Genomic DNA, 14603 nt, shown 5'->3' on the forward strand with positions numbered 1-14603 from the left:
TAATTTAACAAAGAGAAACGCTCACGGTGTGATTCTTTTTTCTTTTTTTTCGTCATAAAATAAATAATCTGAGTCGATCGGGATCGTTTCTTTGGTTTATAATGAATTGTTGCGCGTTTATAGTTTACTTAAAACTTAAAAAAGAAAAAAGAAAATAATATGCAATCCTTCTTGCACTCATTTATTAAAGAAACAGTAACTGATCTATTTTTTAAATCACGTTTTTAATTGTTTGACTCAGCCGGTCTTTAACTGGACATTGACATTTGTGCGACAAGTAACATGAAGGTTTTTTTTATTACCAGCAAAATAAAACTTCCGTTTGTTAAGAAAATATATTTTAATGCTGATCATGTTGACAAGTCATGCGTCTTATTCCACAGAGTTAATTTATGAGATGATTTCAGTCTTATTTAATTAAATAATTAAATCAATTAAGAATGAAATCCCTGATTAATTTTAAATAATGCTTTTTTTTAAAGAACGTAATCACATTTGAGAAACACTTTCTTTTTAGCGGAACTGTCGTATAAAAACGCCGCGGGTTGATCAACGCAGGGCCACAAATCCAAGAGTCAATAAATGACCTTTAAAACCAAACACCAACACGTACATAGGTTCACTAAATAATCCACGTCACGTGATTCAAAGAAGCAATGAACCGCTCATTAGCATCTCGCAGGTGATTGGTTAATTGGTTATTGATCAATTTCCGCGTGGATTTCCTCCCACGATGTATGTTTCACGCAAATCCATCCCCAAAGAAGCGTCAACGAGATTAAAGATCGACGGGTTTTGTCTGCAAAATGGCTTTTTTTCTTGGGGCGTCACGGAAACTCTTCCCCCCTAAAAATTCGACCTTGGGAATGAAGGATTTCTGCGGGTGGATTTCAGACTTTGAACGCAGCGCAGACGAGTCTAGCGTGATTTTTCTTTTCTTTTTTTAGGACTCAGATTTTGCGTCGTGGGCGGATGGATGGCGCAGCAAACAAAGCGACTGCGCTGAAGCTGCAGAGGAAACATCAACCACCATTTTGATGTTAGACCGACATTTCCTGTCGGTGCTGCTGCTGCTGCTGCTGCTGCTGCAGGGGACGAATGCGCAGAACACACTCTTGCACACACACACACACACACACGCACACACACACGGATGGAAACCACACGACTCCTTATTTGGCAGCAGCAGCAGCAGAAGAGCGCAAAGGCTGCAGCAGCGACAGTGTCTCGTTTCTGCGCAACTCTGTCCTACTTGCGTCTTAAAACACGACGATGCTTCTTAAAAAACCTCAAGATCGAGCTGCTGTTGGTCTTACGAGCCCATGTTGGAACCAAACTGCTGCTGTGCACTGGAGCAGAAAATCCGCAATGAATGAACATTATTTTTGCGCAAAAAAAAAAAGCAACCCAGTGATCCGAATTTAGTCGGTTTGGCGCTTTTTGGTGTGTCCATTTGTTTTTGACCTTAAAAGGGTGAAGAAAGAAGCATGTCATTTGAAGTGTTCCGAATCAGATAATACACGTTTTTAGCCAATTTACAAAGAACATAAAACAATTTATCCAGAATGTCCCTCATATAGTAGCTGATGTATTGATTGAAAATTTAACCAAATTATCTTTATTAAATGATGATTTTGGTGCTAAACTGTTGTGTTTTACCCCAAAACAACAATCATTTAAAAAAAAAAAAAAATGGTTTACCTACCACCCCATAATGCTTATACTCTCATGTCGATTTAGGATTATTTTCAGAGTAATCTGTTCCTTTTTAGAGTTCTAGACAAAAATGTTTGTTCATTTTAATGTAGCGACTGGAGCTCAGTCTTCTTCGTCTTCATCTTCATCCAAATCCCTCCGTACCACTCGTCTGTAACGTCCATCTTGCATTGAAGCCTCGACATGAGAAAATTGTTCTGAATTTTTTTTTTAAACAAATCTTTAATTAAAGATTGTTTTAAGCGGACGCTGCTATGCTAGCTGTCGAAATCTTGTGTACTGATTTTACAATATGTTTCAATGAGGAAAGATCTCAGGCTGAGAGACTGCTGACTTTCGCTACAAACATTTTTTAATATACAAACTTCATTCAAATTTTTCGGAATAATTTCTCATGTCAAGGCTTCAGTACAAGACGGACGTCACAGACGAGCAGTAGGGAGGTTTTTGGATATTTTAAAGTGTCTTTTTGGACAAAAATAAAGACGAAGGCAACAGTCGCTACATTAAAATGAGCAAACTATGTTGTCTATAACTCTAAAAATCAACAGACTACTCTGAAAATAATCCCAACCCTTAGTCGACATGAGGGTGAGTAGAAAATGGGTGAATTTTGGGTGAACCATCACTTTAATTATTTGATTTATTTGCTCCTTATGGTAGTTTTTTACCCTGGGACACAGTGTTGACACGTAAACTTGATTATTTTTCTTATCCAAATGTGATGTAAATTAAATCTTAAACAGTATTTTGTTCTTGCTAGCTCAGCAAGTCATTAAGTGTGACACCGGTTGTAAATCTAAGTTAAAACTCAACTCCCGATGTCACTCTATACCTTTGTATTACTTGAAGATTAGAAATACATTTTCTGTAATCCTCAAATTGAGTAACAAAGCATTCTTATATCAAGAAATGTATCAAATAAATAGCAATTTAACCATTAGCTTATTGTGTCGACAGAAGTTTCTACTGTTACTTCCGGGAGTTGACAAACGTTGCTCCCTCACATCTATGTTTAACTGTACGCCGTAAATACTTGCTCTGTTGGACCTTAAAAAAGACTGAGAAATGTCCCGGTCTAGAAATGGGTTCTCCCCCCAACGTCACGAAGATGTTATATCTGATGCGGTTGTAGGTTGAACGCCCATGTTGGGAAAGTATTCTAGACATCCTGAAAAATAATTTTCTGGTTGTCTGGGCTTAATTTATCTCTTGCCGATCTCAGTCAAGGTTTAACAAGTGAACAGAGTCAGAGTGTTAGCAAGTCTGGGACAAGATCCATTACCTTATTCTCTCAATCTGGTTTTAGGTAGTGTAGTATTGTAGTATTGTCGAATACTTTACTCTGGTGTTGCAGAATTTACAGACCACATGACTCTTGACGAAGTCGTAACTGCTTACATTTGTTTTGAAACCAAAACATGTCCGAACATCACCTTTAAAGGATGCTGGAGTTGACTGTATCCTCTCGTCCTCAGTCATAGCCAGAATTTAATTGTTACTTTAGCTGTAGAGGACTTAATGGCTGCTGCCATCCAATGATGGGAAGTTCAATTTCAACACGAAAATGAACAAAAGCTGTGAATATTTGCACATTAATTGAACATTTAAAGAATTGATATATTAATCGGGATATATAAGTGTATCACTATTATTCTTACACCCCTCGTCTTATCCCATGGGATCAGCTACAAGCTAAAAGGGACGCGAAGCATGGGGCACTCAAGAACCTTTTCTACATTTGATCCTGTTTCTATGATAGTTGCAGCAGAGTACCAGATGATAATGACCACAGCAAGTTAGCTTCATCTTCACGTACCTCAACGTTTACAGTTTGGCTTCCTCTTCAACTTCTTCCTGGTATTTCCATCCACATGTCGAACCGGTTTCCTAACCATCTGAAATGTCTGAAAAAAAAGTTTTCTTCTTAACTCCAATTTTCTTTTCAGAATGTGTTTATGAAACAGACGTTTAAAGCTTTTCAAACCAGTGTTTTTTTTTAAAGGGGATGTCCAACAATCCTGAAGGTTTGAGTCAGCAGACTGGCAGATGATAAAATTGGAATGTGAAACATCACACTCGGTCTATAAATATATGGCCGGTGCTTAGTAATGTCTCTGTTTCCATCTCAGGAGTGTGTTTCAAGGGCCGCCCCACGACGTGAATGATGACTTTATGATATTTGAGAGACAACCAGGACCGGCTGTTTGGTGCGTCACAGGAGCGACGTGACAAAAGAAGCTTGTCAAGTTGTTTTACAACTAACTTTATGGTTGCTACAATTATCATGATTTGATAGCCCATGTACATACTTTAAGGTCACCCCGAAATAAATCTACGTATAATGTCACAGAATGTATAATGGAAATACAGACAAATAAAGGGGGAAACAAAGTGAAAATAACAAGACAAAAAGTGGAAATGAAGAAGGAAATATGATAATATGAGAGGTAAACTTGAAACTAAAGACAAACATTTCACAAGAAACTAAATGAAAGCCAGGAATAACCAGCTTTACAAAATGTGTTTATTATTTTATTCCCTATTTAAGTGCCCTATTTTCTAAACACAAAAAAACATGGTTGACTCACCGGGCTAATTTGAAGGCTAGCATGTTAGCAAGAACCGCTAATCAAATACTTTTCATATTCAAAAGTTTATAGTAAAATCTTGATGGTTTTTTGGTTCAGATCGAGTATTTTTATGTTGTTCTTGTTAACTTAAATGCATATTTTTAATTTTTAATTCCCCAAAATACACTTGACCAGGCCTCAAAAAATACTCCAAAAAGAGGATGTGACTCGGTAAAAGAGGACGTATCTGGTTTGTATAAGGCCTTTTAGGACTGCTCTGACCTTTATTCTTCTATAAAGAAATATGGCTGCCTATTATGCATTCAGGAAAACTCAGAAATATTTTTACAAGCTTGAGCAAACAATGCTGGTGAGCTAATCAAACATCTCCTCACATTGTGAACCATGAGGCCATTTTTTTTTCTTGTCCCCCGTGACCTTCCTTCCCTCCTTGAAGTTCGCAAAGTGTTTACATTCCAGGTCCGAGTCGAGCCGCACTTGAAAAATAATAAAAGTTTTTTAATAATACAAGTGAGCTGCGTTACACAATACAGAGGAGCCTTTGTGCCCGGACCGATCGCGATTACGCAACATGATCTTTTTTCTTTTTTTTTTCTATTCATGGTTCACAACCACGTTACTGTTTCTGACCGACGGCCTGTCTCTGCGTGAGCAAAGATCAGTGACCGAACTTGAGCTCAAACGCTCTTCAAATCAAACACTTGGAGACGACCAATAATCTGTGGGGTGATACTTGCCACGATACCTTTTGAATTTTAAGAATATGGTTTGATGATATGGACATTTGTGGAAGCGGGAGAATCCTGGTGCTTGCCATACATGCTAACTATGATGGGTAGTACATGTAAAATTGAATTAAGTGGATGGATTCTTGGTCCATTACTTGAAAGTTTCACACACCAATTACGTATTTTCTTCCCCTTAATTCCGTTGACTAGTCTAGGGAAGCTTATCCCAGCTACTCAGGGCAAGAGGTGCGGGACATTTTGGACATGCTGCCAGGTAGAGGTGTCTTTTTGGACAAACTGGAAACTGGAAGGAAACATAAAAACATTCAGACAGTAAGTGGGTTCATCATGACCATTATACTCTAGAAAAATGGCTACATTTTGAAGAAGAACAAGGGCGGAAAGAGCGCATACCTCCACCAAGGGCCTCATTCTGGTAATAAAATCAACTTCAAGATTCAAGAAACGTTACGGTCCATTGGAATAACTCGCACCCCAAACATATGTACCTAAAACATGACGTCAAAGACCAAAGTTGCAAGTAAGTTGATCCATTTTAGTTGTTAAATTGAATTCTTTATTTGATAAAAGTCAGTTATTGTCTTGTTTTGGTAGTTTTTAACCAGGAGCTGCAGCGGTTAGCAGCCATACAAGTCAGTGACGAAACCTTCCTGAATCTAGGTGGAGCGAAGGAATGCCAAACTTTTTTCATCATCAAAACATCCCGAATGTTCGTCAAGCTCAACTTATTTAAAAGAGTTCAAGACAAATCAGGCGCAAAAGGGTCGAGAGAGCAGCAGTTTCCCCTTTAATCAATCACAATTATCAACTTACGAAAATGTTAAGTGCTTTTTCCATTTCATCAATATAGACGCGTTTCCTCTCTACAATATATTAGGACCAAAATAAGTCGCATTATTAATACAAAATATCTATAAACCTTCATACATCTCAGGTTACATGTTTGGTACAGTATGCAACATTGGCAATGGTCATCCGGGTCCAAGCGACGGAGAAATAAAAAGTATTTTCTTTAAAGCCTATGGCGCTGTAACGGACACAGAACGTTCATGAGCAAAGCATTGGGTAAGAAAACGAGGCAACCAGTTTCCCACAATCCTTTGTGTTGATAATGTAGAGCATTAATTCTGCCCTAGTTAAGCAGAAAAATATGACATTGAACCGAAGCCTTCGTTATTGGATTTACCTGCTACAATTGTAAACATTCTACATTTTAATTGAGTTCATCTTGTGTTCTAATTACTCGGACAAAAGATTATTTGTGTTAGCGAAGCTGCGTGCGCTCTGAAGTCTGCTAGGAAGCCGTGTTTGCTGCATGAGAAATTAAGAAATGAGACAGTAAAGACCTGCTTGGACCCTCATTCAGACTGTTTTTTTTTAGTGGGTACATCCACTCGAACGCTGAAATCCTCGAGGGCACGTCCTTGGCGTTACAGTATAAAACGTACGAAATTGTTGATAAATTATAAATTTCCATATATACACGCTCTTATCTTTTACATTTTTCACATATGTACAGTTTGTGGTAGCAAATTAAACGTACTCCTTGAAGGTGACGGTGAGACTGTTCGTGGTGATGTCGGTGATGATGAGGTTCCCCATGAAAGGTTCCACGTTCTTAACCTTCACCGGCTTTCTAGGCTTTTCCGTGACGGGAGCCGGTTCCTCGACGACGGGCTCCGGCTCCTTCTCGGACGGCCTCTTCGGGCAGCTGAGATCCATCGGCTCCTCCTGGAACTCGGAGGCCGGCGTGCTGTTGCTGCGGGCGGCCGCGCGGTGAAGGTCCATGGGTGAGTCCTGAGGTGGAGAAGGGGTAGCGCCGGGAGCGCTGAGACTCCTGGAAGTCAGAAAAGGAGCTTTGGAAACGCTCTGGTCCTCCGCTGGCACGGGGAGCTTGCGCTTGGAAGGGTAGGAGGGAATCCTGATGTGGTGGATGGCCGTCGGGGTGATGATGTTGTTTTCAACAGTCCAAGAAGTTGGCGGAGAGCTCGCGGTCAACTGTAGGGGTAGGTCTTCGGGTAAATCCGCCTGACCTCGCGCGACTTCGGTATTGTATTCCTCTGCCGTGCTTGGGGAAGGTTTCGAGAAATGTTTCGGCGAGCACTTCATCGGATGTTCTGCAGCAGTCGGAGAGCTGCTGCTACACAATTGTTTGTGTATCCCATTGTCCGCGTCCAACTGCTCCCCGATCTTGTGCGTTGTGCTTGTTTCCGATTGCTTGGCGCTTGGTGATTTCTCCTCGCCGGACGACTCCCCGTGTTTATGCTTCGCCCCGTGAACCTTGTTGCCGTCCATGTATTTGCTCATGACGATAACAATGCGTCCGTTTTTGTTTTTATTCTTGATTATCTTCATCTTGCCGCTCACCGAGCTGGGCAGAGCCGCATCCTTGGGGTTGGGTTTGAGGGCCTGCTCGCTCTCGGGCTCTTTCACGGCGGGCTTTCTGGCTTCCACCGCCAACTCCTTGACCTTGCTCAAACACCCGGTGTCTTTGTCCCGAACCCACTTCTGCTGCAGAGCCAGAGGCAGGTTCCAGCCTGGATTGGTGGGTTTCGCTACCGGTTCTTGCACCTTGATGACCTCTTTTAGCCTCGAAGCCTGGGAGTCGTACATATTTGGGTCCGGCTCGTAGTGGTGATGCTTCTTGCTGTCCAGCTGATAAACCAACTTCTTCTTTCCGTTGGTCGGCTGATCGGCGGGTACTTCCTGGCTGCTGGGCTGGTACTGATGGTGCTTCTTGCTGTTGAGCTCGTACTGCTGGGGTTGAGTGCGCTGGACCTGGACCGGCTCCGACTTCGTGCAATCCTCCGTGTCATGGGACGTCTCGTCAAAGCTTTCAGGCGCACTTGACCTCCGAGCAAATGAGGGAACCTGAAAAGAAGAAGGAGAACCATTTAGATCCATTTCCCTTTCACGTGTTTGCAGACAGTCTTCACATCAACACACACATCCTTCCACTTTGTCCGGGGCTGCCCCTTAGGCCACAAACAAACCCCATGTGGGTGGAACCATACTCCTTTACATAATTTAAACATTATGTTATTGATGCTCGAATGGTAATCTTGACAACTATCCATTATGCAAGTATTACAAGAAACAAAAAGAGTCAAACAGATCAAACACTTAAAATAATGACCCTTTTTAGTTTCACATATTGTGTGACAACTCCGGTCTAGAGCCAATGCTTAGCGGAAACTAGTACTTCCACTTCATACCTGTACTCAATTCTGTTTCGTACTAATTTGAATAGTACTTTCGGTAATGGGACGAGTAACAGATGATTATATTCAGATTATTTTTGGGTGGTTTTGAAAGTGTTTCGCCATTACCTTGTATGGCTTGGTAGACCTGAATGCTAAAAACTGTAAACTTTTTATGTTTGTATAAAACAGAGTATGTATTCGCAACTACAAAAATAAATAAACTTTCACGTCTTATTGTTCATCTGCTTTAAGTTGCTGTACAAACAATTGTTGACCCACTTTTTTTCTTTTGGCCATGGACCCTCACAGCACGTCAGTCGTGAAGATTGTTTCATTTATTCATTTCTATTATCTATTTTCACACAAAAAAGCTAAATTAGTCCATTGGCAGAGGTGTGTGCAGTGTACGTGCTGTTCAATTTAACTCTTTGGAGTTAAATTGGATGGAGTCTACTGACTCCTCTAAGAAACATCCTAAGACGTTTTTATTTGTTGAGGCTTTTCCTCGATTTTCTGGAACTCCTGTTGTGTTATCAGTTTTATCTTGACCTTTAAAGTATATACTTTATTGAATATTGTTTTGATTTTTTAAGCGCTTTGTGACCCTAGTCTGGAAAAGCACTATACAAATAAAAATTACTTACTTATTTACTTATGGACTAGATTTATTTTAAAATGATATATTCTTAAATAGCTAAACTTAAATTAAATATAATCTCCATGAGCTTGTATTGTAAGATAAAAACTGACACTACAAGCAAGATAGGTGTCCACAAGTGTGTCCACACAGCGTTAAAAAGTAGTAGAAGAAGAAGCTGTCGACTCAAGTGTGTAGTAGTTTGATTTGACACAGTACTACCCTGTCCAATGGCCAAGTAAGTGCACTGTCTACCAGTGTACTCTAAAGCAGTGGGCCATTGCAGACACAGCATAGGTCGAAGTTAAGGTAATACCAAGACATCCTTAAAGACGACCTTTAAAATGATCCATTCCTTTTTGTCTCTTAATCTCCAGATTTTCTAATCCACCAGCTGATGTGTCATCTCTTTAAAGACGCTCTAATTAGGACTCTTTATCGCCCCCTTCCCCCACCGCCCGGCGCCCGCCTTCTCGGCTCAGCCGGGCCGACTTCCCCGGCTGTCAGGCGGGCATCGCCGCGGAACGCTCAAGACGCCTCAGCTGTGACCCGGGGTCAGAGAAGTGCCACCAGACATGTCACGCTTCGTCCCTGATTCCCGGTCACATGTGACTCCGAGCCGAGCGCAGGGACACCTTTTTGGGCGTTAAAACGGCAATATGGGTGGATCGCGACCGGAACGACTTAGGAAACAATCCCATAATGCACTGCAACAACGGTAAGATCAAATCCATCTGAGACGTCTCAATTAATCGTGTTCGGACTCGTCTTAGAACCACGTTTTTTTTTGCTGCGACTGACAAACAGAAGGAAACAAAAGGGAAAATAAAGAAGGGCAGTAAAACAACACTTCCACATCCCCAGGCAAGAAACCTATTTTCATATTTGAGGATCAGCTCTGGAAATAACCCCTGCACCCCCCGCTCGTCTCTCCTCACATCCCAAAATACTCCGACAAGCCTGGCAGGTTGATGGATTCCGCCGTCCTTTGGTGTGACTTTCATTTGATGAATGAATAAAACATTTGAAAACACTCGGACGAGGGACTTTCCCTTTTTCATCAGGCCGACTCACAACATCGTGGCTTCAATCACAGAAGCTTCAGAGCTTCAGAGAAGACCACAAGTTGACCTTTAACCTACTATCTTCATCAATAAATAAGCTTGATTAGAGTAAATATAGGGAATTAAAATGTGGGGAAAATAGGTGATTTTACTATTTAACTTTAAATTTACACACTTTAAAAAAAATAAAAAAAAATTTCCTTTACTAGTGTTTAATGTCTTGTACTAATGTTTATTGTTGTTAATATATTTATCATAATTGTGATCTGTTATTATAATTATATTATGATCCATTTTTTATTGATTTTGTTATTGTATTAATTTGAAATTATTTGCAATATTGACGGCGTTTGTTCATTTTAGTGTGGCAGTTAAACTAAAGGAACAACGAAATCCAGCAAGATCCAAGCTATGACATTTTACGTGTTAGTGTGTTTAAAATATATATATATATATATATATATATATATATATATATATATATATATATATTCTTTTATTTACGATGACGTACATTTACACCGTATTTATTTTTGTGTTCCAGTTAAAAATGGGCTGCTAGATGGCAGCAGTCATAACGTCAAATAAATCAATTACAAATAAATCCCGAGAGATCCCGGCGATGACTGAGGACGAGAGGATACATTCGACTTCAGCAGCTTTTAAAGCTGATGTTTGGATTGAAAACAAATGAAAGCAGTTACAACTTCGTCAAGAGTCATGTGGTCTGTAAATTCTGCAACACCAGAGTCAAGTACTCGACAATACGACTTGTTACTACAGTATTACAATATATTGCATCATTGTCCCTGTACCGTATCAGCAGATTCTTTCCAATACAAACACCCATACTTAAGGTAAGGTAGGTAGTAAGGTAGGAATAAACCCGAGTACTCATAGTATTTATAGCCAAAATAAGTCCCAGGCCTACAGTTTGTTTTGGAAATTAACTTAAATTAATGTTGATATTGTAGTGTAAGTGCTCGCTAATGACAAGATAAAGCGAAAAAAGAAAAGCTTATAAAACGATAAACATGTCAACATAAACAACATTCCTGGGCCGCAGATGACTCCTTGATGAGAAAAGTAATCGACGACAATTACCTGAAGTAATAGATGTTTGGGTTTCGGCCCCCGTTTGCGATATCCCATCATCTGCTCCTGCTTCTCCCTGCCAGAGAGAAAAGAAAAGATAATTACACCTCCGTCGCCGCATATTTACCGTCGTAGCCAAACAATGTCCTCCGCAGACATTAGCAATGTCATCACAACCTCGCGGAAAATTACAGGTTCGGGAAGGGAAACGCTTTCCCTGAGTCAAGGTCGACGGTGGGATTCGGGAGCGTGGAGGATGAGGGATGGACCTCGCTCGTGACCCCGCCTCGGAGCCCGATGATCTTTATTTGCATAGCTCTCCATGGTGATTATCCCGTTTCCATATTCTCATTATGCCGGAGAAATTCAATTAGCGATACTGCAGGAAGGATTCAACCCATGTCATTGAAACGTTCTCCTCTCGCTGCAGCACATCCTTCTTTTTTTCCCTAAATCCAAACCCCCACCGTTCGGGGCACATTTACATTCACGTCATGTGCTTTTTATCAATGCTAGCCTTGGTTCGTCGAACTCGAATGCTAAACTGTAAACAACCGTGACTCAGCGTTCAACCGTCATGTGACCTCCTTTTAGCTGCAGCTCCTAAATATTCCCCTTACGTGTTATTTCACTTCCTTCAGAGGAAGCGTGTCAATATTTGCACCTTATAAGGAGCGAAACTACGATTTAGCTTTTGGCTAACTATGCTAACACTTCCTCTGTTGCTTTTTTTCTATATATATTTTTTTTAATTTTATTTTGTATTTATTATTAAACTCTAAATTGAACTTTTATACAAGTTCTTTCACACTTTTTCCTTGTTTTTTTTGTCCTTTAGTGATTATTTGGTTAAGTAGTCTGAGTACATCAGGTCATAATTAGAAGAAGTTAATGACATTTATAAATACTTTATGGCATATTTGGGTTTATTTTTTTGTTTCATTTTGTGTTGTTTTTGGCTGGACGGCCCCTCACAACAGTCACGGCAAATTATGTGGCCCTCAAGGAACTTTAAAAGTCCACCCCTAAGATTATTGGATGGGAAAGTGGCTTACACAGCAAAATAAATGCTTAACATCTTTAAAATTATTGTTTGAAAATTAAGAGAATATGTAAATACATTTTTTTAAATGCAAATGCAAACATAAAAAAATAAATATATGGATACACCTGATGTCTCTTTCAAGCGGACTATGTTAATTATCTAAAATAAATAAATAAAGCACAGTTTTAAAATATAAATAATCTACACCTGAAAGTTGCAAACACGAAAAATGGAAAAGTATTGAGCATGTACATAAACAGTAATAATGTGGTTATAATAATGACTTCTGCCGTTGAAGGTAAAATTTGACCTGCAGAATGTACTTCTAGATATATATACGTATTCAAAACAAATATCATTATAAATATCACATTCATTTGAATTGTCAGTGATTCATTTGGGTGTAAACGCATTAACAAGGGGCGTATATAGCAAACAGATGATGGAGGTTTGTCGACAGGATGGTCGATTCCAAAACTGCATGTATGTGTAGACCTCTATTCACAGAAGATCTGGCAATTACAGCCTCCCTTGTGGCGTCCCCCTCCCCCATCCTCTGGGAGCCGAGAGGAATCCACACGCAGCAGAGGCAGCCCTCCATGACCATCAGTCCCGAGCCAGACGCACACATGGAAGCGGGCTGCGGGGAATTTCAACGCCGCACAATGAAACGCTAGAGTCAATTAGCCTTTTCAAAAATGCAAATTCCGTCCCTCAGCCGTCGCGGTGCTCAGCACGGTCCCCCCCCGCAAAAACCTGCCCTTGGTGGCCCTACGGGGAGCTGCTCTCGCAGGGCCCTCGCCGGCCCCACGGACCTGATATTGTTGCCAAAGTGACAGGTCCATTTGTATTCATTGACACTCGGCGACATCTCAGGATCACTTGGCAACCCACGGCTGGTGCGGGAGGAGGAAGTAAAGACCGCCCGTGACGATACACGTCGAGGGCGCCCTGGTTTTATAGACCACACTTGACTTCTTCTTCTTCTTTTTTACTCTCTAGAGACTCAACAAAATTAAAAAAAAGTCCAACGACATAAGAAAACTTGTAGAAGCTCTTTCCTGAAGAAACTAGAAGATCCAATGTTGACAGGAGAGTATCTATAACTCCGTCCTGAAACCAAAAACCAGCGTCATGCTAACACCTTCGTGGAGTCACAATAGAACATGACTACAGGGCAGACGTGGAGGGTATATTTAAGCAGGAGCCCAGACGACACTATTCATGATGATATAAAAAGATGTGTGTGGTTATTATGAGAGTATAAACTCTTTACCCTTTTATTCTACTTTTGTGTAGCAGTTATTTAAATTGAAAGGAATTATATATGTATCTGTTTGCAAAAATGACGTGTTTTGCAAGCGAGCACCGGAACATCACTGCCACCTACTGTTCAATGAAGCTCATTGCTGTCAATACATTTTCAAATGCTTAAAAAAGGGGGTTTAATTATGAATCTTTTGTATATTTCGGAGAAAAATTCTAGTCTCTTGATGGTTAAAATCAAAGACAAAACAAAAAAACTACTATGTGGACGTTCAAACAGCGAAATTCAAACTCCTGAGTGACCAACATCTAAATGAAACACAAATCTAGGAGGGAAACAAAACCAAAACTACACACACCTAAATATATACAAAAATATGAAAAACGAAGTCACACTAAGCACACACATACAAAAACATACACGTTATAACACGAGCTCACACCGATGATATAATGAACATATCATAATGAATACATCAATGCAAACAAACACACTCAAGACCCAGGGAAACACAACAACTCTTGTAACAATAACAAACACCATAACAGAAAAAACGTTTGACAACATACAAACCAAAATGTACCCCAAAACAAACACCAAACAATAAACACTAATGAACTAACAACTAATACACAATCACATGAATATAAAGCACACACATACCAACACATACACCAAATCTAACACAAATATACATGGAAGGATAGACAACTACTACACAATGATGTATTAAAATTACACTATACAAACACACTCAAGACCCACGGAAACACAACAAATTTTTACAATATCTTGTAGCAATAACACACACCATAACATAAACATTAATGCACTCACACATGTTGAACAGCAGACATACCAAAACACAAACAGAACCAAACAATATACACTAAAGAACCACAAACTAATCACACGTATATAAAGCACACACATGCCAATAGAGGACTCACTGAGTCACATACTCCAACATGTTGGACAACAAATCACACACATACCAACATATAACACAATCTAACACAAATATACATGTAAGAATAAACAACTACTACACAATGATAAGATTAAAGCATACAAAAACACACCATACCTAGGGAAACACAACTAACTTAACAAAATCTTGTAACAATAACACACAGTATTGTTTTTGATTGTTAAAGCGCTTTGTGACCCTGGTCTCGAAAGGTGCTTTAGAAATAACCTTTACTTACTTATTTACCATAACATAAACATTAA

At 39.9% G+C, this 14603-nt stretch overlaps 1 protein-coding gene across 1 annotated transcript in view; it reads right to left on the reverse strand.

The window, feature by feature from the left end:
• Positions 1-5827: 5827 nt before the first annotated feature.
• cbx4 (chromobox homolog 4 (Pc class homolog, Drosophila)) overlaps positions 5828-14603 on the reverse strand; it is a 37171-nt gene continuing 28395 nt past the window's right edge. The window contains exons 7-8 of the mRNA XM_087809473.1: positions 11068-11134; positions 5828-7930 (exon numbers count right to left, since the gene is read on the reverse strand). Of these exons, the coding sequence (XP_087665599.1) occupies positions 6593-7930; positions 11068-11134 (1405 nt within the window). The 3' untranslated portion in view covers positions 5828-6592. The remainder of the gene's footprint in view (positions 7931-11067; positions 11135-14603) is intronic.

The sequence above is a fragment of the Callionymus lyra genome, chromosome 15, assembly GCF_982586985.1.
Source record: "Callionymus lyra chromosome 15, fCalLyr1.hap1.1, whole genome shotgun sequence".
In the NCBI taxonomy this organism is placed as follows: domain Eukaryota; kingdom Metazoa; phylum Chordata; class Actinopteri; order Syngnathiformes; family Callionymidae; genus Callionymus; species Callionymus lyra.